General features: G+C 37.2%; 2 protein-coding genes across 3 annotated transcripts; one reads left to right on the plus strand and one right to left on the minus strand.

The window, feature by feature from the left end:
• The first annotated feature begins 8,887 nt into the window (after positions 1-8,887).
• LOC131155417 (protein ANTAGONIST OF LIKE HETEROCHROMATIN PROTEIN 1) lies at positions 8,888-12,270 on the plus strand. The gene is made up of 3 exons (XM_058108539.1): positions 8,888-9,092; positions 9,211-9,426; positions 10,996-12,270. The coding sequence occupies exons 2-3, from the start codon at positions 9,282-9,284 to the stop codon at positions 12,027-12,029; spliced, it is 1,179 nt and encodes a 392-aa protein (XP_057964522.1). The 5' UTR covers positions 8,888-9,092; positions 9,211-9,281; the 3' UTR covers positions 12,030-12,270.
• A 578-nt stretch (positions 12,271-12,848) lies between these two features.
• On the minus strand, positions 12,849-24,142 carry LOC131155416 (protein NETWORKED 1D). 2 transcript variants are annotated; one of them, XM_058108538.1, is made up of 4 exons: positions 23,833-24,142; positions 22,935-23,197; positions 15,642-19,924; positions 12,849-14,231 (listed from the first exon to the last, which is right to left on the minus strand). In XM_058108538.1, exons 2-4 carry the CDS (start codon positions 23,035-23,037, stop codon positions 13,071-13,073), a joined length of 5,547 nt encoding a protein of 1,848 aa, XP_057964521.1. In that variant the 5' UTR covers positions 23,038-23,197; positions 23,833-24,142; the 3' UTR covers positions 12,849-13,070. The 2 variants fall into 2 exon arrangements, with proteins under 2 accessions (XP_057964521.1, XP_057964520.1); XM_058108537.1 differs by having other exon boundaries at positions 22,935-23,201.
• Between the last annotated feature and the right edge of the window lie 483 nt (positions 24,143-24,625).

Genomic DNA, 24,625 nt, shown 5'->3' on the forward strand with positions numbered 1-24,625 from the left:
ATTGTTGGGATATAGATGGGTGGAATGTTGATTTATTAATGGATCTGTTAGGTGAATATCAGGCTGAGGAAGTAATGAACTCTGCTATTTCTTGCAAGGAGGGTGCAGATATAGTAATTTGGGAACCTTCAACAGATGGAAAAATTCACCATGGCATGTGCTTAGGAAATTATAAGGGAGCATAAAGAGGAATTCTCAGTTGCAAAATGGATCTGGCATCCTATGTTTCCAAAAAGGGTGTCAATTTGTATATGGAAGTCTTGGTTCGCTTATCTTCCGGTTGATACTCGTATTAACGAAGTAGGTGTTTAGATGGCCTCTTGATGTGATTGTTGTTCAAATGCCAAGATTGAATCTCTAGACCATGTGTTTTGCACTGGATCTTTTGCTCAAGAGGTATGGAAAAAAGTAGTAGTGGCGTTGGATGTTAGTTGTATGGCAATGAGTACTTGGAAAGGCAGAGTTAATGTTTGGTTTAGTTGTGCAAAACGGGCCTCGCAGTTAAGCATTTTGGTAGGTCTTATATCTAGTCTCATCATTTGGAGACGCTAGACTCGTCGATGTAGAGCCAAGATGGAATCAATTCATGATTCGGTGAGAACTGTATGGCTTGATATTAAATATTGGCTGAGATCCATTTCTAGCGAGTTAAATAAATGTGCACCTGCTTCTTGCACGGATATTGCAGTCCTTCGTGCTTTGGATATTCAAGTAAAAAATGTGGGGGTTCGTCTTCCTCGTGTAGTCAGATGGTATAAACTTGGAATAGGTTGGGTTAAGTTGAATGTGGATGGGAGCTGTAGAGGTAACTCAGGTAATTATGGTGGTGGAGGCGTGATAAGAGATGAAAAAGGTTTATTTAAAGCAGTTTTTTTCCTCATTATTGGATTATGGAACAAATAACATGGTTAAATTGAAGGCTTTTAGGGATTAATCTGTGCAAAGATCTCGGATTTGATCAAGTGTAGATTGCATATGACTCTGTTTTGTTGGTTCAATGGATAATTTCTGGGAAGTGCTCGGTTTGGAACTTATGAGAATTATGGGAAGAGCTTATGCCAACATTAAGAGGCATACAGTTCAAAGTGGAAAATGTTTACAGGGAGGCGAATAAAAGTGCAGATTTCTTTACCAAACAGGGTGAATCTAGTATTTCTCGATCATATAGTTGTCAGGATGATCTTCCTCAGCGAGTCAGGGGAATGATTCGATTGGATTTGTTGGGTTTTCCTTCTTTGCGCTAATGATGTTTTGTGTTATCTTCTAGAGTTTTGTTTGCTTTCCACTTTTAGTCGTTTAGTTCTTAGTTTTTTTGGTTGGTTGCTGGTCTTTGGTTTTTTGGTTTGGTTTATGTTGGTTAAGTTAGTTTTAGGGTCTTGGAGTTTGCTTTTTGTTGTCCCAAAGTCTCAATATTGGAACCATGGTATTCCTCCGGCATAAGTGAGGGGTTTTCTAATAAAGCTAGGAGGTGCTGCTGTAACGCCCCGAACCCTTAAACCTGATTCCGGCGCGTTATACCTGATAAAATCCTTGATAATCCATATTTCATAACATATGCAACGGAAAAAATAAACATAATCTCCATATAACAAATACCATAATAACGTAATATACCAGAGTTTTCTATTTTCTATCTGTAAATCCATAAAATCCAACCATCGCCTACATTTCCATAAATACATAATTCCATAACATTCCAGTTTATCCACAAACATTATTTTCTCCACAAACTTAAAACATAAACATTTCCATTCCCAAAATATTATCAACATATAACCTGTTTCTTTATATAGTCCTCCCAAAATGCTAAAAATACCCTCGAGCTCCTAAGCCCGACCTCAAGGATGTCTTGAAAAGAAACATTCATATTCGGGTGAGACACATCTCAGTAAGGGAAGAAACGTACATATTAAAACAACGTGTAGCTAACATGAGGTATATAGATATCATTTTAATACATTTACAAACCATTAACATAATTCTGAAATCATTTCCTGAACCTAAACAATCACATGCACAGGTTGAACCCACAAGATTACTTAAGAATGGGGGTGATTACCCGCCTATACAAGTAGCACACCTCTGCTCTGATACTTAAGTAACCCTAAGGCCACTACTAAAGCATATCAGGGCACTTACCTTACTCAGTAAGCCCTTAAGTGTTAGATTAATCTCGTACTCACGCATTGAACAATTGTTTACAGGCAAAGGCCCTAAGGATAAGGAAATTTACCCTCCCATACAAAATAGGTTCCCTCTACCCTAGTACGTTATGCAGTTACTGCCACATCTGAAACTACTAGTACACTCACCTTTCTCAACAAGTCCTTAGGCAAAGAGTTCGCCTTGCCCAATCGTAACATGTTCTATGTATATACATACTTCTAATATCATAATACATCATTCATTTCTGTCATTATACATTCATACACATTCATTCATGTTCATGACTTAACTTTGCATTTCGTTTCACTTTAAGTGACTCTTTCCCATTTGTATCATTCATGTTTCACATTTCATTTCATTGCATTGTCATTCCATTGTCATTTCATTGCATAACATTTCATTTCATTACTTCATACTATAACTGGTCTTTAGCCATCATTTCTTAGTTTTCACATAGAAATGCGCTAAAATCTGCTAACATGGCTGTCTTTGAGCTATCTTACATTTATATTGTTGCATTTAACATACACAAGCAACATTGTCAATATCATATTTTATTCATAAAGCTTTACTTAACCTGCATTTCATATATCTAACATATATTTGCACAGAATCTCATACCACAAGGTTTTAGCAGTAAAATTCATATATATTTCTTACAAAATAAGCCAACCCATAATTAACATGGATATACTGAAAATACATTTCATTTCTTACTTAATTTCTCAGAAAATTTCTTTCACTTTCATTCGTTTACTTTCATATATACATAACTATATAAACATTCCTAAGCTCAGAAAATATAAATTTCATGGCTGGCATTTTAAACCTACATATAAACATATATACATCAATAACACATAATCCATTTTAATTCATGAAAAACCTGAGTTAATATATAAATTTCCCTCTTACTTGACTTCCAACTACGCCTGTAGGATCCCCAAACTGATACCCACACGGTGTTCACCTGGACCCTAAATCCAAAAATCCTAACTTAATTAAAATAAATTCCAATTAACTTAAATCTTAAAGAAAATACCTATTTAATACTTCCTAGGCTCCAAGTAACAACATTCCTTAAGAAAATCCAAAATAAATCACTTACCCTAAATTTGGGTTGTTTCCTAAACCTCACAACCCAACGATTAGCTCCTACAGCCTTAAAGAATGATCCCACGAACCTCGTGGTGGTTTTGGATCGTCAAATCGGGTCAAAATAGGCCTGAAATCGAAGAGAGAAGGCTAGGAGGTCGTTCTCTAGAGAGGGAAGGAGAATTTGCCGAGTTTTCAGGCTGAAAAATGAAAGAATCTCAATTTATAGGCAGGGCTTTGTCGATAAAACACATCGATTCATCAACAAGGCGCTATAGTGACTTCGTCGACGAGAAGATACCTTTGTCGACAAAATTCAGAGTTCCAAATATACGCTTTCGGGATTCCTTCTTTGACAAGAAGCAGACTTCATTGACGATCTTAGAAGGACACTCATCGACGAATACAGGACATTCGTCGACGAGGCATAGTTTTCCTTCTAATTTCTTTCCTTTTTCCTTCATGATCCATTAATCCAATTTATTTATCATATTTTCTACTTATTTAAATTCCAGGTTCATTACATTCTCCCCTCATTAAGAAATTTCTTCCTCAAAATTTTACTATCTAATCCTCTTTTTATATGACTTAAACTCATTTATTAAATACCATCATAAGAACTTAACATGCATATAATCACAAAAGTCATTTAATCATCATTCATTAAATTAAATTATCTCATACCTGCTTCTCTGATGGCATCCTCCTCAGCTCGGAGTGTGTACAGTCGAGGTGGACCACTTCTGCAAAGTGGTATCTACTACTTTCCCTTGTCCTGATTTTGAGCAGCTACCATAGGCAAGGGTTCTCAGCAATCTTTCCTATGGTGCCCTGGCTTACCGCACTTGTAGCAATTCAGAGTGTCATACCAGCATTCGCCCCTATGCCTCTTATCACACTTCGGGCATACAGAGCCCATTGCTTCTTTCCTTTTCTTCGCTGATCCCTGACTGGCCTCGGATTGAAAGTCAGATGGTGCAGGTTTCTTCTTCTACTCTGAAGGCTCAGTGCTACCTTAGATACTCTTTTCCAACACTGAGGCCTTGTCAACTAATTCTGAAAAGCTCTGGACCTGAAACCCTACCACCAGCTCGTAAATTTTGCGCCTCAGGCCTTTCTCAAATTTCCTGACCTTTCTTACTTCATTTGGGACTAGAAATGAAGTAAAATGCGACAACTCCACAAATTTAGCCACATATTCCATAACTGTCATGTCTTCGTGGGTCATATTGGTGAACTCCTCTATCTTTTCCTCTCTAACAGGTGAAGGAAAATACCTGTCAAAGAATAACTCCTTGAATCTCTCCTAGGTAAGAGCTATCCTTACCACCCTCTGATCCTCTAGCAGTTTCGTAGAAAGCCACCAACACTTTGCCTCTCCAGTCATCTTGAAGGCAGTATAACAGACCATTTGCTCGTCCGTGCAGTCGAGTACAACCATAATCTCCTCTATCTCCTGTACCCAGTTCTTTGCAGCCACTGGATCAGGTCCCCCTGTAAAGGTTGGAGGGTTCACCCTAATAGATTCTTTAATGCTGCAGCCCTGTCCTACAGGTGGACAGTTCTGTTCCTTTGGATCCTTCTTCATTCTGCTTTAACCTAATGAAAGATACCTTGCAATACCTTAGAGGTATCTATTTGCTCCTCGCTAAAGGTCACTGAATCCTCCTTTTCTTCAGCCTCTATATTCTCATCTCCAGAATCCATCTTGAAAAATAGGACAGAGAAGAAATAAGAATTCCATATTAAAACTCCAAATAACATAATCATTAAATAAAATCCAAAATCTCCATATAAGGACCAATCTCACAATTCAGAAACAAAAACATCTAACCTTTACCATGGCTTTTTTGAGGCCGTTGACTGCTTTAGAAAAATCACAGGAAATCGTCGTCATAATTTCGCCTCTAAATCACAAAACAAAATCCTGTACTTCCCTACACCAAACCTACTTCTCAATACCTAACCTATTCATCTAATATCCTTATCCTAACTATTTCCTATACTCTGGTATAAATCATTTCCTAAATCCTCAAAATCTCAAAATCATTGCTCTGATACCATAATGTAATGCCCCGAACCCTTAAACCCGGGTCCGGCGTGTTATACCTGATAAAATCCCTGACAATCCATATTTCGTAAGATACGCAGCGGAAAACATAAACATAATCTCCATATAACAAATACCATAATACCGTAATATACCAGGGTTTTCTATTTTTTATCTATAAATCCATAAAATCTAACCATCGCCTGCATTTCCATAAATACATAATTCCATAACATTCCAGTTTGTCCACATTCTTTTCTCCACAGACTTAAAACATAAAGATATAAAACATAAACATTTCCATTCCCAAAATATTATCAACATATACCCTGTTTCTTTATATAGTCCTCCAAAAATGCTAAAAATACCCTCGAGCTCCTAAGCCCGACCTCGAGGGTGTCCTGAAAAGAAACATTCGGGTGAGACACATCTCAGTAAGGGAAGAAACATACATATTAAAACAGTGTGTGACTAACATGAGGTATATAGATATCATTTTAATACATTTACAAATCATTAACATAACTCTGAAATAATTTTCTGAACCTAAACAATCACATGCAAAGGTTTAACCTACGAGATTACTCAAGAATAGGGGTGATTACCCGCCCATACAAGTGGCACCCCTCTGCTCTGATACTTAGGTAACCCTAAGGCCACTACTAAAGCATATCAAGGCACTTACCTTACTCAGTAAGCCCTCAAGTGTTAGATTAATCTCGTACTCACGTATTTAACAATAGTTTACAGGCAAAGGCCCTAAGGATAGGGAAATCTACCCACTCATACAAATAGGTTCCCTCTGCCTTAGTATGTTATGCAGCTACTGCCAAATCTGAAACTACTAGTGCACTCATCTTTCTCAGCAAGCCCTCGGGCGAAGAGTTCACCTTGCCCAATCGTAACATGTTCTACGTACATACATACTTCTAATATCATAATACATCATTCATTTTTGTCATTATACATTCATACACATTCATTCATGTTCATGACTTAACTTTGCATTTCGTTTCACTTTAAGTGACTCTTTCCCATTTGTATCATTCATGTTTCACATTTCATTTCATTGCATTGTCATTCCATTGTCATTTCATTACATAACATTTCATTTCATTACTTCGTACTACAGCTGGTCTTTAGCAATCATTTGTTAGTTTTCACATAGAAATGCACTAGAATCTGCTACAGTTAGTTTCCACATAAAAATGCGCTAGAATCTGCTAACATGGCTATCTTTCAACTATCTTACATTTACATGGTTGCATTTAAGATACACAAGTAACATTATCAATATCATATTTTATTCATAAAGTTTTACTTACTTAACTTGCATCTCATATATCTAACATATATTTACACAGAATCTCATACCACACGGTTTTAGCAGTAAAATTCATATACATTTCTTACGAAAAAAGTCAACCCATAATTAACATGGATATACTGAAAACACATTTCATTTCTTATTTAATTTCTAAAAAAAATCTTTCACTTTCATTTGTTTACTTTCACATATACATAACTATATAAACATTCATAGGCTCAGAAAACATAAATTTCATGGCTGGTATTTTAAACCCACATATAAATATATATATATATATATATATATATATATATATATATATATACATAAATAACACATAATACATTTTAATTCATGAAAAACCTGAGTTAATATATAAATTTCCCCCTTACCTGACTTCCAACTACGCCTATAGGATCCCCGAACTGATACCCACACGGCGTTCACTTGGACCCTGAATCCAAAAATCTTAATTTAATTAAAATAAATTCCAATTAATTTAAATCTTAAAGAAAATACTTATTTACTACTTCCTAGGCTCCAAGTAACAACATTCCTTAAGAAAATCCAAAATAAATCACTTACCCTGATTTTGGGATGTTTCCTAAAGCTCACAACCCAACGATCAGCTCCTACAACGTTAAAGAGAATGATCCCACGAACCTCGTGGCAGTTCTGGATCGTCAAACTGGGTCAAAATCGGCCCGAAATCGAAGAGAGAAGGCTGGGAGGTCGTTTTCTAGATAGAGAAGGAGAATTTGTCGAGTTTTCATGCTGAAAAATGAAATGATTTCAATTTATAGGCAGGGCTTCGTCAACGAGGCGCTATAGTGACTTCGTCGATGAGAAGATACCTTCGTCAACGAAATTGAGAGTTCCAAATATAATCTCTCAGGATTCCTCAATCGAAGAGCTTAGAAGGACACTCGTCGACGAATACAGGACATTCATCGACGAGGCCTGATTTCCTTCTAATTTCTTTCCTTTTTCCTTTATTATTCATTAATCCATTTTATTTATCGTATTTTCTACTTATTTAAATTCCCGGGTCATTACAGCTGCCCGTTTTTACCCCAAAAAAAAATGCATATGTGTGTGTGTGTGTGTGTTTTGGTCAAGAGTTGCAGCTTCCTTCTTATAAAAAAGTAAGGAGCTTGTCCTAATCTCAAATTTTCAAAAATTCTCATTTAGAACAAGAAAACTCATTCCTTGTCCTAAAATGGGTTTGGCAACAAGTTTTAACTTTTCCAAGGAAATAAGCTTATCCCCATCTAGAATAACTCCTTAATTAATCCAATCAAGGCTAAATTAAACCATAAAAAGTGCATTTAAACAATCCAATTTGAATTACACAATGAATGGTCTAGGGCAAGAGGGAAGAAGAGTTCAATTATCTTTACTTGCTCAACTATCCTCTCTAATACTCTAATTAATTTCCATTCAAACAAAATTAGGTGTCTACAATAGCCGACCAACAACAACCTACTTCATTGTCTAACACATGACAATGATCAAAACACTTGACACTCGTGGTCTCATCAACCTATTAGATCAAAAGAATTCAAAATTTTAAAATTAAATGAATTGATCAACCGCCCTTTTGACACATCATAAAAATTAAAACACTTGGCACCCCTGGATTCATCAACCAATTAAATCAAAAAAATAAAAATTTGAAAATTAATTAAATTGGTTGACCGTCCTTATCCTTCGGGGTTGATCGATCGCTATCAGACTAGTGCCAAAAAAATTTTAAAGGATAAAATTCATAAATAAAATTATAAGCCTATAACTACCTTCCAAATTAACAATTAAATTTAAATTTAGTTGAACTTAAAAAAGAAAAAAATTCATTGATTGGTCACTAACTAAATGAAAAATATCAAGTATAAAGATCTTAGCTAGCAAATCATAATTAAATAATTATAAAAAAAAACTCATTGATATTTTGACTAAAATAAGTTAAATATTGGATTTTTCACAAATCACATAAATATAAATTTAAGATTAATATTTTATGATCTCGTTTGAAGGATCAATATACATTGTATTATATTTCTGTTCGTATAGATCTATGTTCTAGGTTAGAAGTCTAAACACAAAAAAAAAATATTAGAAAAATTATTAAGCTAAATTGTCTAACCACGTCACTTTTGAAAAATCAATCTTATTATTAGATTTTAAATATTTTAAATTAAAAGTAATCAAATTTATTAAAAATTATTTTAAATATTTAAATATAGTTAATAATAATTTCTTTCCAAATTATAATGAACAAAAGTAAACAAGGAGAGAACCTTCCCCACCCGCATGCGGCGACCTCTCTCTCTCTCTCTCTCTCTCTCTCTCTCTCTCTCTCTCACGCACATACAGAGGAATCGGGAAAGAGAGCTGAGGAGTGAGGAGTTCGAGCTAGTGGGTTGCTGTCTCAACTGTTGTCTCAGCTGTGTCCTCGCAGTGAAGGATCTTCCGGTGCACACTGCCTTCTTTCCTCCTCTTCTTCACCTTTTATTTATGTTTTAATTTCTGAAATTAGGTGGTTTAACAGAAAAATGCTGTGGATTTTCCTTTCCTTTTTTCTTTACTTCAGTTGCTTAGAGCTGCCGCCAAATTTCCCACCTGCCAAACGCTGGAGTATCCCTTTTCTTCTTCTTCTCCTCGATGGCCCCTCCCAAGAAGAAGAAAATCAAAAGGGAATCGAGTAAACTGAAAAAATGCAAGAGCGTAAACTCGGTTCCTGCAGAACCCAAAGCCGCCGATTCCGACTGGTGGGATAGCTTCTGGCACAAGAACTCCTCCGTCCCAGGTTTCCTTTTCCACCCTCTAAGTGCTTCAATTTCTTGTTGTTAGAGAGGAGGATTGACATTATCAGAAATTTATGTGATTAAACGTCGTGGGTATTATGTTTTTGGTTTAAAATCAATTTGTGTTCCTTGTATGTTTGAAAGTTTAGCTTTTGAACAGAAATACTGCTCCGCAATGTTAATGATGGATATTTTTTGAAATTTTGGTTCAACATCATGATTTGCGATATCCTGATTCTTAATTGCCTAATATTACTCGAAAATTCAATGACCAGGCATGAATAGAGGGGGGAATTTGGTCGTCCGCCCTAATCAAATTTTGGGGAAAATGTAAAAGTTTGGCTAATTTATTTATTTTTTTAATTATTAGATAAATGGATGTGTCTGAATTTTTAGTGAAAAATATTCTGGTATTGCTAATGGTTTTCAGCTTGAAGTTCAACAATTTTAGTCTGGAACTTTAATGAATTTTGACTCTTCAGTTTTTATTTTAAAAATGTGAACTTGATTTTGTCCATGACTAAAATTTTGTCCATTTGGGCAAAGATCAAATTCAAGGGTAAAAGTCACTAGGTTGTGAAAGAAAACCACTGTTGCCATTTGTTTGTGATTTTGAATTGACATGCATGTTCTTCACTAGGTAATGTCTGCAGGTAGTGTAACGTAACGGTAACGGGTGTAATGGGAAGCAGGAGTGGTGGATGTTAAATAATGGGAAGTGGGTGTGTAACAGCTGTGAATTTTTTTCAATCACGCACAACCTTATGCATATTATATTAGTGTACTTGCATGATTTAAGCTTTTAACCCTTCTTAGAAAGAGTTTTAGTGTATTTTGGATCCTTTAGTTCAACTAACTAAGTTGTTTGGTAAAGGCAAGAAGTTTATATTTGTTTTAAATTGCCATTGACAGAAAATTATGTGTGCATGCATATTTATACTTCTTATTATTCTTATGTGTGCTAAACTAATTAATAAAATAAAGTAAATTATACACTTCATTAATCTATTAGACATATAAGACATATGAATAATACAAATATAAAATAACTAGAAAATAAATGAGGTCAAAGTTGAAAAATATAGAACATAAATATCCAATTACTAATATTATCAAAATAAAATACTTTCCTAACAAGTTAGTATTTTCAAATTGTTGATTAATGCATCTCTTGTGAGTATTTAGCTAATTTTGTATCATTATCATCCTTATTATAATCTTTTCCCTCTATTTCTACATAGTATATTGAGAATGATTTATGAAGGAGGGAGAAAAAAAGTGAGAAGAAAAAGTAAAAAATAAAATGATTTTTTTGGTGTAACAGTCTTGTAGCGGTTATGTAACAGCCGTAGCAGCCTTTACGCAACCGTCGCTGTCTGTAATGGCCACTACGATCCTGATTTTTCTTCCCACCGATTTTGTGGTGTGTAACGGCATCGGTAACCCAAAAAACTGTTACGTAACGCCGTTACATAACGGTTGCAGCCGTTATTTAAAACCATTTTATTGAGTCCTAGCTTGAGAATCAAAATGTTTGATCTGATTTCATCCATTTAACTCAAAACATGCAGGCTCAACAATACCCTATGATGAGACAGAAGGATTCAAATATTTCTTCAGGGCATCAAAGAAGACTTTCAACTACATCTGTTCCCTTGTAAGACAAGATCTTGTGTCAAGGCCACCATCTGGTCTCATAAACATCGAGGGAAGGCTTCTTAGCGTTGAGAAACAAGTTGCAATAGCCTTGAGAAGATTGGCATCTGGTGAGTCCCAAGTCTCAGTTGGTGCTGCCTTTGGGGTTGGCCAGTCTACAGTTTCTCAAGTAACATGGAGGTTCATCGAAGCATTGGAAGAGCGAGCCAAAGACCATCTGAAGTGGCCCGATTCTGATAGTATGGAGGAAATGAAGTCCAAGTTTGAAGCATCCTTTGGGTTGCCCAATTGTTGTGGAGCCATAGATGCTACACATGTCATTATGACACTTCCTGCCGTTCAAACCTCAGATGATTGGTGCGACCAGGAGAACAATTACAGCATGTTCTTGCAGGGAATTGTCGACCATGAGATGAGATTTCTTGATATAGTCACAGGTTGGCCTGGAGGTATGTCTGTTTCCAGATTATTGAAGTTTTCCGGATTTTTCAAATTGTGTCAGGGTGGAGAGCATTTGAATGGAAAGTTGAGAACTTTATCTGAGGGGGTGGAGATAAGAGAATATATTGTTGGTGGAGTCGGATATCCTCTTCTGCCATGGCTCATAACTCCTTATGAAAGTACTGACCACTCAGCTTCCATGTCTAGTTTTAATGTGAAGCATGAGGCTGCAAGGATGCTTGCAGTGAGGGCATTTTCACAGCTGAAAGGCAGTTGGAGGATCCTTAATAAAGTTATGTGGAGACCCAATAAGCGAAAACTTCCAAGTATTATCTTGGTATGTTGTTTACTTCACAATATTATTATCGACAGTGGTGATAAATTGCATTCAGATGTTGCCTTGCCCGGTCATCATGACTCTGGTTATGTGGAACAATGCTGTAAGCAAGTTGATCCATTGGCCAGAACACTGAGGGAAAACCTATCTAATTACTTGCAGAATGGCTGAGACCTAAGAGACTCCTAACAACTTGATGATCTCCCTTTCTTTGCTTCAAAGCTGATGCTTCTTGTGGTTTTGATCTGGCCTAATTTTGAGAGACATTTTGATGAGACTGAAAGAATCTGTGAACTGTAACTCATCTCATTCATTAGTTTCATTGGCCCTGGTAAATCTCAAGTCATGGGCCCTAGTAAATCATTTTGAAGACAGACTATTTTTGCTACTATTTGTCCTCTCTTTACAGAAATTCTTTGGCAGCCTATCTCTTCAACTTTTGGTGCAGTGTCCATGCACGAATTAGAAGTGATCTTTCGATCTTCCAAGTTCCCAGGGACTTTTGAGTACATAACCCAACACCACAAGGAGAAGAAGCAAGACCCTCAAATATAAACCTTGCAAGAGCGCTGTCCTGGTTTTGTCCATGCAAAAACCTTGCTTCTCGCCCCTCTCGGTGGGCTAAGAGAAGTTAAATGCCACCCTTTCCCAAAGCCAAACCCTGTTCTTCGAATTTGCCATGGATGAAACAGCGTACAAACTGAAGTTGTTGCAGCTGCGGAAGAACTCCTATATGGCAGGCTGGAAATTGTTGAGTTATCCTTTGGGCTTAATTTTTGCCACAATCACTAGATGAGCTGAAAAATTACGAAACCCTCATGAAGCTTATGACTCGAAATGAATAAATGACTGAACAAACAAATATTAAGTATTGGGAAGGGAATAAAAAAAAAAATTCAAGTTACTTAATATTTTCCCATTCAGTCAAAATCCAGCATGCAATGAGTAAAAACAATGCAACAAATAAATATAAAAATAAATGCACAAGACTTGCTAAGCTTGAGAGAGTTCTCGATTGCATATTTGAATTATTATCTAATATTGATGGAAACATGTACAGCAATTACCCTGAACTAAGACCGCATCCTAATTTCTACGTAGACAAAGGCAACACATGCTCTGTTCTAACATCTCTACAAGGAAAATTTTAAACAATGGGAACAATATTCTCGCTGATTTTAAACTATAGGCCATTTAAATGCTAATGCAACCTCAATCTCCTGTGGTTGGAGGTTGGACACATGCACAGAGAGGAGCTCTCCTTCGCCTATAGGTGGTTCTTATGCCACCATAGAGATAGTCTCGCAAGATAACTCTCGTCTTCCGCTCATGAATTCTTGTTCTTGCTTTCCTCTCCCTCTCATCATCAAGTTTGAGTAAAACAAATTGGATCTTCTGTAGTTCCAACTGCAACTGTCCAATCTTCTCAGATCCTCTTCGTGCCTGTTCCGAAATTCTTCTCCTTGAGACCCTCCCACCATTCTCGTCAGACTCCATTGCAGATTTTCCACGAGGGGGTGATAAGTTATCTTCAATGTTTTTCATCAATTTGCTGTTGACATCAAACAACTTCTGGATAGACGCCTCAGCCTCTTTCAGCTGCTCCTTCACAGTGTTATATTCAACACCTTTTCCTCTTCTGTTATTCTCAGTAATGTCCACTTTCCTCTTCAAATCTTGCACGGTTATTTGAAGGTTTGTCAACTTCTGAACATCAGAAGCGAGTCTTTCTAAAATCTTCCTCTCGTTCCCTTCTTGATGGGGTTGCCCTGTAAATCTCTTGGATATCTCTAATTTGTCCACGCCCAACTCTTTCTCAATCACTGTTCCGTTAAAGGGATGTTCATTCTTGTGCTCCCCCACCTCCTCAATCTGATGGCATCCAGTTGCTGCAGTGACAGTCCTCTTTCCCTTGACAAGAGTCAGATCAATACTGTTATCCTGACCAGTGGTTTCCCAAAACACAACCAGCTGATCAACATTCTCTCTCTCCTGTCTCCTGTATGATGAACATTCAGATACCTCATCCAGCATAATGTCTTTTGTCAGAAGCTCATTTTCTGCATTGCAGATTACAGGCATAGGTTTCGGCAGCTTAAGATCATTGCTAGACCTGCTTGTTTGAATATTTTCTTGACTGAAGCAGCTTTCAGATTTTAGCTCTTCAATCTGTCTCATCCCAGCCTCAATTTCAACATTTGCATTTATATTTTCTTGCAATGCCTGCCTCTCCATTTCCACCAGTTCCTTCTCAATGGCAATAATCCTACTTTGCAATTCCTGCAAATCCCGAAATCCAGCTGGTACCATGGCAATTTGATCTTCAGACAGTTTTTGACTGGTTTCAGGATGTAGATGACTTGGCTCAGCATCCTGAAAACAAGCAATGAAGCATAAACAATAGTCAAGTAACTGCTGCAAGTAACAAGAAATACTCGCTGATTGCGCAACTGAAATTTTGGAACTCCATAAAATAAGGTGGCCCCCTCCCAGGTTAAAATCACAGCTTGAATTAGCTTGCATTTGGACAAGCATTGTATTGAAATAAATAAATTTTGTCATAAATATATTAACAATACAAATAAACAAAGCTATTCATGAATAGCTAGGTGGCTACGCTTGGTCAAGGCTCTTTATATCTCGTTGTTCATGTTATAAGCAAGCAATTCCCAAGAAAAATACAAAAGCTAGTTTAGTAAATTAGCGGAGCATGAAGGTCATGCTCGGCTTGTTTAGGCCTGTAACACATCTAGGCTTTTGAAGGAATTGTTTAAACACGTCTATGCTCATATATTCCACTCTTTGTGAGCTTGTTTACACCACATAGGGCATGTAACTTTTTCTCTTTGCTTTTGTTTATATTCTCCTTTTTCTCCTCTTTCCTAGGGTTGCAGATGATAGTCATTTGCAAGAACTGAGACAATCAAGCAACATGAGAGTCTAAGCTTGTTCATATGCATAAAAATGAGATTCCAAAGCCTTATTATAAAGCTCAAGCTCATTTAGTATTATGAGGTATGCTTGAAGCTGAGCTTGAATAAGACTAGGCCCAGCTCAGCTAGGCTCATATAGTAAGCAACCTAAGCTCAACATAAATTTTAAGAGAAATTATTAGGGTAGGCAGCCTAACCCTGTTATATTTTGGACAACCAATCATATTCCTGGATTTTGAATGATTTTGAATCAAAAACTAATCATTCAATTTAAGCTTTCCTAAACTCACTCAAAGTCTTTCAAAATCCAGGGATATGATTCGTTGTCTATAACATATGACATGGTCAAGCTGCTATGCAATATTTTTACTCCATGGAAACTAAGCTTTTGTAAGCTAAACAGGTTCAAGAACGGTATTTGCCTTCTGCTTGACAAAGTCAGGTTTAGGCAGCCAGCTAAATCGCATCTCAAGAAGAGTATGCCCTCTGCTTGACAAAGTCAAGTTTTAGGCAGCTAGCTATCAACTCAGAGTTCCTCCACCAACCATGGAGCCAAACTCTAAATGAACTTAAAGTATGAGTGAGATTGTGAGAATGTGTGTAGATGCTGAAGGAATTTGAAGAGCACAAGACATGGAAGGAAATGAACAAAATTAGTAGAGGACATATATTGTATATATTGTGTTTAAAAGGAGAGGGTGAAGCAGATTGATGTCACTAGCCACATGTAGCAAGGACAAGGCACTTGTAACTGATTGATCAGAGCTTGTATAATTGCTACCACTTTACAGTTTTGTAAGAACTCAATTGAAAAATGGAGCAAATTCATGATAAGATGGATGGACTTTACCTTTGCTTCCACATTATCAGCTTCATGGAGCTTTGTGTGCAGAAGTGTATGATTCTCCAAAGATGTTATACAATCCCGTAGGGCAGCAATGGCGGGGAAATATGAAGCCAACTGGGCTTTTAATCCTCCATTTTCACCTTCCAAAGTGCTAACTCTTTCTTTGAGAAGTTCAATCTCCATAGCTTTTAAATTGCTTTTAGCCCGAAGGCTCTCACTCAATTCAGCCTGAAGGCTCTCACTCAATTCAGTAAGCTCATGAATCTTCTCCTCGAGCAACTCTTCGCGGACAGCACAAACCAGCAATTCACCAAAGAATGCCGTAGCCTCATTCTCCCACATTTCAACCTCATTTCTTCCTGTTTCCAGATCAGAACTCAAATTTTCTTCTCTAATTTTAATATTCTCGTGTTCCTTACACAACTTACATAGTTCAGCCATCAATTGCACTTTGGCCTCATAAAGGCACCTATTCTCCTCCTCCTGATGGTAATTGTCTTCGGCTAGTTTGAGAACCTGATTCTCGTGATTTTCTTTCATCACTTTGAGCTCATTATACTCCCCCTTCAGATCATCTATGGTTTTACGCCACTCCTTTTTCTCATTCTGCAAGGTATCGAGCTTCTGTTCTGCTTCCAAAAGCTCCACTTCCTTCTGATGTAACATATCCTTTCCACATAAAATTTCATTATTCAACTGATCACTTATTGATCTCAGTATTTGCAGCTCTTTCACTAACTTTTCTAACGACTCCATGAGATGAAAATTTTCTGTGTTCACTGTTTCCAATTTGCCCTCCAGTAATTTTACTGTCGCCTCAAGGTTGCTGTTGACTCCATGAAGTTTGTCAAGATTTTCACCAAGCTCTTTCTGTTCCAGGGATTTCTCACAAACAAAGTTCATCAATATCAGAGAAAGATTAGTTAAAGAGAATGTTTCACCAAAGAGAACATAGTTTTCCTCTTCGAGAGAATGTTTCTGCTCCTCCAAGTCTAGGTAATCCCTCATCAAGGATCTTTTCTCTTCAAGCACTTTAGAATTCTCTCTCTCTAAATTTTGGTACAATCCCTGCAAATCCAAAAACTTCCCACGTAGATCTTCTATTTCAGCTGTTAGCACCTCTTCTTTGTGGTTTCCCTCCCATACTTCCAATCTTAGTTCTTCATTCATCTGCATAAGTTTGTGGGAATCTCTCTGCAACACAGAGAACTGCTCAATGATGATCCTGTACTCCTGATCAATGGTGTTTTTCTTTGTCACCAGATTTGCAGTCTCTAATCTCAGTTGCCCAAGCAGCGTGAATAGAACTGACTTTTCAATGGCCAGCTGCTGAATTTTATCATGGGTTTTAGAAAGAGATTTTTCTGCATCCTCAATTTTGCACAATACACTGTTCAGAAGCAGTCGATCAGACTCATTTTCATCTGCACATTTGAAGTCTGAATCTATGTCAAGTGCCTCGCAAACCCGAGACATTCCAATCCTCAATATTTTTATGCGGTCAAATAAAGATTTCAATTCCACTTCTTGTTCAAGATTCTCATGCTGCAATTCAGAGATTAGTTTCTCCGACAATTTGGATGCTTTCAAGAGTTTCTGATACTCAATTGACAGAGAGACATTCTTTTCTTCCACATCCTGAACACAGTTCTGCAAAATGAAGATCTGAATTTGTGCATTCACCGCTTTATCTCGTTCTTCTTCCAATTCTTTCTTCCTACTCCAACTTTCTTCTTGTAGGAGATGGATTTGAGTTTCCAAGCCAGCCAGCCGGTTTTCACTTGACTGGGTAAACCTTGCACATTCCTGCTTCTCAACATCCAAGGATACTGATAGCTCTTTGAGTTTTTGAAATGCAGATTCTCTCTCTTTCTCAAGATCAAAATGCTTCACTTCTAATTTTGTAAACCCATTTTCCACGTCTTCCAGTCTTTTCTGAGTGATTTCAAACCGAGAAGCTAAAGAGTCTCTCTCAGTAATAAGGGCAGATTTTTCATTATCAAGCCTTATGCATGAATCTTCTAAGCTCTTCAATTTAGCCTGCAATCCTTCAAGTTCAGCATGAGCATCATAAAGAGAATTCTCCAGAAGGGTATTCTTCTCTGAGAGTTTCTCCAAATTCTCGGTCACAATCTGCAACTGAGATATTACAGTGCCTTTCTCTGCAACGAGAGTCAATTTATCTCCAATAAGTGATTGGCAGGATTCTTCCAATGCCCTAACCTTCTCTCTAACCCCTTCCAGTTCAGCACTCAAATCTGAAAGTGTATTCTCCAAGAGTGTATTTTTCTCAAAAACTTTTTCCAAGGCTTCCAACTTCTCCAAAAGAACTACTTTCTCACTTCTTTCATTCTGGAAGATTTCCTTTAGCTTTATGTTCTCATCCTGCAATTCCTTCACAGATGACCCAAAGCATCCTGGGTTCAAGCCTACATATTCGACCTGCTCCAACACAACCTGGAGTTTCTTGTTCAACTCATTCAGTTCCTCTTTCAGACAGTAAATTTCTTGTTGAAGAGCATTTCTTTGATCAACCCGGAGTTCAACCTCCTCCTCAAGATGTTTTCTTGTCTCCCTTAATCCAAGGATCTCATTTTGCATATTTTTTATTGAAAGAGCCGAGGATAAATTGTGTTCATTCAGGCTCCTGTTCTCCTCCTTGAACTTCTGGACTTCATCCTGTAAACTCTGATTATGAGACTGCATGTCCTTCAAAATTTGAGCCCCATTCTGAAGTTCTGCAACCAGAGTTCTTAGTTCTTCTTGGGATCGAGAATGGATATGCTGCAGAGCTTGGAAGGCAGTTTCAGCCTCCATGAATCTCAAATGCTCTTCTTGCAGGCAAGTCCAAAGTCTCCCCAGCTCCTTATGCTTCTCTGTAAGTTCTTGACCTTGAGTCCCCATTTTCAGCACCATAGACTCCACTTCAGAATGCAGGGATTGATTTGATATCTCCAAGAGTTGACACCTGTCTTCAGCACCCTTTAACTTTGCAATTCCATCATCAATCTCACCTTTAAGCCTCTGGGCCTCCTCTTGCACAAAAGAGATTTTAAGCTCTAGACAAGATATTTTCTCCAAGTACTGCTGGCACTTAAGTGCAGCAGCATCCTTCTCTTCAGTTAACACGGCAAGTGCTTGCTTCAGGTTTTCAACTTTGCTTTCAGCTTTATCAGCTCGCTTGATAATCCTTGCAGCCTCCTCCTCAGCATGCAATAGCTTGTTCTCCAGCTTGGATATCATCCCCAAAGACTGTCCGTACTGTAGGAGGAATGCATCTTTTTCACCCTCTAATTTAGAAAGTTCATGCTTCAAGGCTTGGGCTTCAATTTCGGCTTTACTAGCCCGCTCATTAAGTTCTCCAGCATTTTCTTGGGCGCAGGAGACACTATTCTCAAGATTACATATCCTGTCCAAACATTCATGGTACTGCAGAAGACTAGCTTCTCTTTCAGCCTCTAGCTTGGTGAGAGCTTCCTTCAAAGCCTGAACTTCAGCTTCGGCTTTGCTAGCTCGTTCACTGAGTCCCTTGGAATCCTCTTTTGCCTGGGAGACTTCCAACTCTAGATTAGACAGCTTCTCCAGGCTCTGCTGATAACAAGCAAGGCTAGCATCCTTCTCAGCTTCTAATCTAGCGAGGGATTCCTTTAAAGTCTGAATTTCTTCATCTGATTTACACACAGTCTCAGATGCAGAAAGGACTTGAGCCTTAGGGTAATGGTTGTCGCTGTTTTGAACACTTTGCTCTTTCTCCTCTGCCTCTTGAAAATTAAGGCCTTTTCTCACCCTGCCTTCAGCAAACTTTGCATGGTTGGGTGCCGCTTCTCCAGATCCAAACATATCACTAAGCTGTTTCAAACCCTTTCTGCTTGTAACAGAATCAGACTCCCCAGTAAAAGCATCATTCCATTTGGCAGCATGGAAATTGGATGAAGAAAGTCCTGAAGTATCCTTTTGCGACTCATCAAGGTCAAACAACAAACGTATAGGTCCTTGCATCTCATGTGTTCGGGGATCAACCTCAGTGGAATAACTAGCTGGAGAATCATCAGCCAGTACCAAGGGGGCTTGATTGGGGAATGCTTTTGCAATAGTCTGGTGGGCCTGGTGGAGTTCCCCAGTTGCATGATCATATCTTTCGGCCAAAGCACGGTATGCTCGATAAAACTCTTCAACCAATTTCATAAGCTCAGGACGCTTCTTGTAATACATCTCTGCTCTCCTCGCAAAGGAATCTGCATCTTCTTCAATGAGCTTGATCATTGCTTTGACTTTAGAATCCATATCTACAAAACAGATTTGAAAACTCCATTATACACACAAGCAGAGACAGAGCTAGAAAGAAATGATACAAATAAGGCACTGTAAAAAATAAAAGTAGGAAGATGCAAAAAGTGAATATTCTGTGCTTATATTGAGAAACAGTCAGGCTTTTACTAATGTCAATAGACTATAAAACCTGAAGAGCCAGGTAATTCCATGCTGACAGAAATTTCTTAAATTTCACCAATCATGCCTAGAAAGCATCAAGAATCAAACTGTAGAATAATAATCAGTTGAACACTTGATTCAATCATCTACATCATTAATTTACAAAAGATCTTATTATTGAATAAAAAATGAAGGTTTTGTGCCATACAGGATATAAAAGTAATCTGGATCAATTAGATCAAGAAGAATATTTCAGGGGGAGAATCATAATATCAATAGCATCCGCATCATTGGGTTACTTAGGTAAAGCTTTTTAGCTTAAATTAATCCGAATTTTCAAAGAGTTTATGTTTTTTTTTCTTTTTTTCACCTTGTCGTTTTAGAGTCAAAGATAACTTTACTAAGGCACATGTTACCCTGGACCCAGGTTACTTGGTCACCCAGCTTACCCACGACAATATAATTGCAAATTTGTAATCAACCCTTATTTTGGTTCCCAAGCTGTCCTGCGTCAGCGCTTCTCAACTTCCTTATAGTGTACAGAAACTCAACTACGACGATTCTACTATGACTAGACCCACAGCCGAAAACTCTGCTACACCAGGCAGATTGCTGGCCACACCTCAGCCAACAATCATCTAATTCCCATGCAAGGAGGGGTGAATGTTCAAAACCAAAAATCAGACCTTCTCTTTTGGATTGATTTTCCATTTAACTTTTCATTTTATATCTTTTACTCTCTATTTCATCAAGTTTTGGTTTCAGTTCTGATTTATCAGTTAAACTGAACCCAAAAGAATTGAAAATTAGATGTATACAAGTATTTAAATATAAATATTTATGTGTTATATTAAATATATTATATAGTAACAACTAAAAAAGTTATTTTTAATTGTGAAGTGTGCATAGTCAGCACACATGAAAAATTCACTTTCGTATAGGCTATAAGTTGAAGTCGGAAGAGTATTTATACGGTCAAAGGGGGAAGCCCCCATCCTAAATTCCAAAGTACGAAGAGGCACACCCCTTCTCCTTCCCATGCTAGTTGTGGAGGAACATTCCCACTTATTCCAGGAATTAAGGAGGCAGGGACTTCCCACCAATCCATTTAAATACGACCCGCCCACCCACCTATCCACCCCCCAAAAAGTATCCTTCATCTGTTGAGCAAGGCCCTTATCTTGGGCCATAGGCTCTTAAGTAAAATTGTTGTAGTTGGCCCTAGAGAAAGAAACCATCATTGCAGTGGGCTCAAACTAGTTAAGGTATTTCTTCTGTGAGGCTTTAATTAAGGCTTCCAATGGCCTAGAATTGATGGGCTTCAAATTTGGAGCACATAATTTAATATAAACTGAATCAAACCATATTTTGAGCACATGCCAGTTTACTAAATCTTATTTGGTTCACAATCAACTAATCAATTAGAAAACCAAATTAATTTAGTTCAGTTTTGATTTTTGCCAGAGCCAAACTGAAAATAACCAAGTTTAGCCCTTCACATAGTAACTAAGGATCTCAAATTCTTTCACTTAAGGAAATTCAATTTACAACACAAATTGCTGTATAATCTATATTCTTGCTACAACTCAAAGTTCATGATTATAAAATGAAAAAAAAAAAAAAACAGAGAAAAAAATCAACTAGCTCCCAGCTTTGACTCAACAGATAGCTTATCTCCTCTTGTATGTTAATCAGCATACCATGAATATTGATACACCGCCACCTTTTATCAAGAATCAAATCCATGACCTTTATCCACTGCAATTATCGTACCAATTATTCTGTGCTGTAATGAAAAGGCATATTTGAGAATGCAAACATATTAACTACAAACTTTCCACCAATTATCAATAATTTTTAAACAATATTTATCTTTTATTACAGTGATTGGCAGTGAATTGAGTCTATACTGTTATTTTTCTAGGAGGAGTTTCGATGACAGAGACAATGGCATGGGAGCCTTGTGCACTGGGTGTTACATTATAGTTATGCTTAGATCTTCATGACATTTGTCAGTATGAACTAATCTTTTAATTTTATGAAATAAATTAGCGGGTACCATGTTGCACTGCTAATCAGATGAATCATGGCGTTTAATTTTCACACAATGTCAATACATTAGAACCGCCCACCTGTTCAGATTCCCACAATTGCAAAACTGCCTAGATGAGCGTAGAATAGGAATTTTTGTATTCTACATCCACGCATTCTGTCTTAACAAAATATTCATTACCACATGTGAACAATAAAAATCAAAGATTTTTGTAATGATAACCATTATCCGAAAAAAGTGTGTGTATTTTTGTGTGTCATCTTTGCTATTATATAATTCGAATTGCAGCGCCTACATTTTAAGCACTTGGAATGTTAGAGTATATGTTTGCATATATCAAAAGTTGGTAGAATGTCAATAAGGTATGGATGGTAAAAGCTACAAAAAATGCTAAGTTAAAATCTCAAAATAGAATATAGCTTGACAACAAAAGGAAAGTTGAACATTCCGTGTTTCTCATGGTTCTGAACAAGCATATAATACTGTGTAGAATAAGGAAAAAGAACTGTTTAAAGAAAGTGCTTAAGCAGAACTTAACGAGGGAATAGCAAGTGCAAATGCAAACTTAGAAGAATTGGGCTAGCCATCACCATTTTAAGGTATCATCAATGTAACTGAACCATTCAATTCACTTCAACAGAATTTTGAAACTTGGCTGATGTAAAGCCTGCTACTCAACTACAGTAATTCACACTACGCCTCTTCAAAAATTTCGACAGATGATTGCAAATATTCTGATCTCAGCACCGATACTTCATTTATCAAACAAAGCAAACCAATATCCAAATTAAGGAAGACGGAAAAAGCAATACCTGTCAAATTCTCTTGAAGCCATCTAGAATTTTTGGGGCTTATGTGACTACTCCACCACCAAGAATACATGCGCTTAGACTCCGAATGGGATAAGGTCGCCATGGCTCTGGCTGAGAACACCTCAGAAGCCCAATCCGCAGAAGAATAACAAAAAAGCCACGTTACAGAGCCAACAAAGAACCGGATGGATGTGACTTAAAACTTAAACCAACCAACTCAATTTCAAAGACAAGGGGAGCTCTGTATCTCTAAATCTTTGTACCTAGCTACCAAAATCAACAAAGTAAATGCAATAATTTAGTTTCAAATGAATAATTACTGCTGAATGAATGAAACAAGGTTCCAAAGATGGATAAAAAATGGAATGCAAGGTACCTGAGTACCAGAAACAAAGTTCAAAGAATCATGTAAGGCAAGCAACTTGTATCTTAAAAAGCCGGTCAAGGCTCTGACCAAAAATACCGTATCATAAAAGAAGGATCAGATCAAATTATCGGAAATTCTTAGACATAGCAAACCCACATATTTATAGGTATCTCAATCAACCATAAACTCAACCGCAGACCCATGCAAAAGGTCCAATTTACATATTCTTCCAAAAACAACCAATTCGACCCAGAAAAACAAATTTAAAATTCAAAGAAAAAAGTCTCAAAATTCACAGAAACAACACCATCACACCAATAACAACCCCATGATTTATTCCATAACAGGAACCAGCGAAGAAAGCATAGAGTTAGGAACGCAGTCACTAAGAACCCTCAAAAAAAAGTCCAGAACAAGTAAATCTATAATAGAAGGAACCCCAATGCACGCTAATTTACATGGTGTAGAAGGAACTGAAATTCAACAAGGAAGAATCCGTAGAACCGACACCAAGAGTTGAACAAAATTTACCAGATACTATCAAAACGGGATATGCGTTTTGATTTGCAGCTGCGACTGACGAACGATCAACAGCTGCTCTTTCTTCCATCTCATCCCATTGTTTGCTAGATCGATCCTCTCCCTCTCTATTCGCTCTCCTCTGCTTTTGCTCTGTGTTTCGTGCTGTGTAAGAGCGCTGGAGGAACTGTGAAACAGAAAAAGTGAACAAAAGAAAAGTAGAGGGCAGGGGGAAACACATAAATAATAAATAAATAAACAAAAAAAAAAAAAGGAAGTAAAGAACTGAGATGGAATTGATTCCATCTAAAATTTTGCGAGTAACTATTTCCAAAAATATAAAGTGGAAATAAGAACGTTGGCTGTGGTGTGAAATGACCAGACTACCCTTGTTCCGTGGCTATGATTTCAAAGCTGTCCTTTTTAGGGGTTTTGCGCATGTTTTAGAGATAAGAGAGTACTCAATGTCATGCTTATGGTCAAGCCAAGGTGCCCTTTTGGTAATTTGGAGTAAAATATGCCTCTCCATTATTTATGGGCCATCAACATTGACTCATCATGCTCAACCCTAATTTCAAGATCATCCACCTTAGTACTCAATCCTTTTTTAGGGCTCCATTCCCTCATTTTAAATTATATATTTTTTAACCCAAACAAAAAATTAATCATTTCTATCCAATTAAATTAGTCTTACCGAAAACTCAACCATAAACCATATTATAAATTTGTATATATTCATAATTAATAAGAGTTATTAAGATAATCTTTTTAAGATGGCCAATAAATAGATCCAACCGTGTTATAT

This window comes from Malania oleifera, chromosome 5 (assembly GCF_029873635.1).
Source record: "Malania oleifera isolate guangnan ecotype guangnan chromosome 5, ASM2987363v1, whole genome shotgun sequence".
NCBI lineage: Eukaryota > Viridiplantae > Streptophyta > Magnoliopsida > Santalales > Ximeniaceae > Malania > Malania oleifera.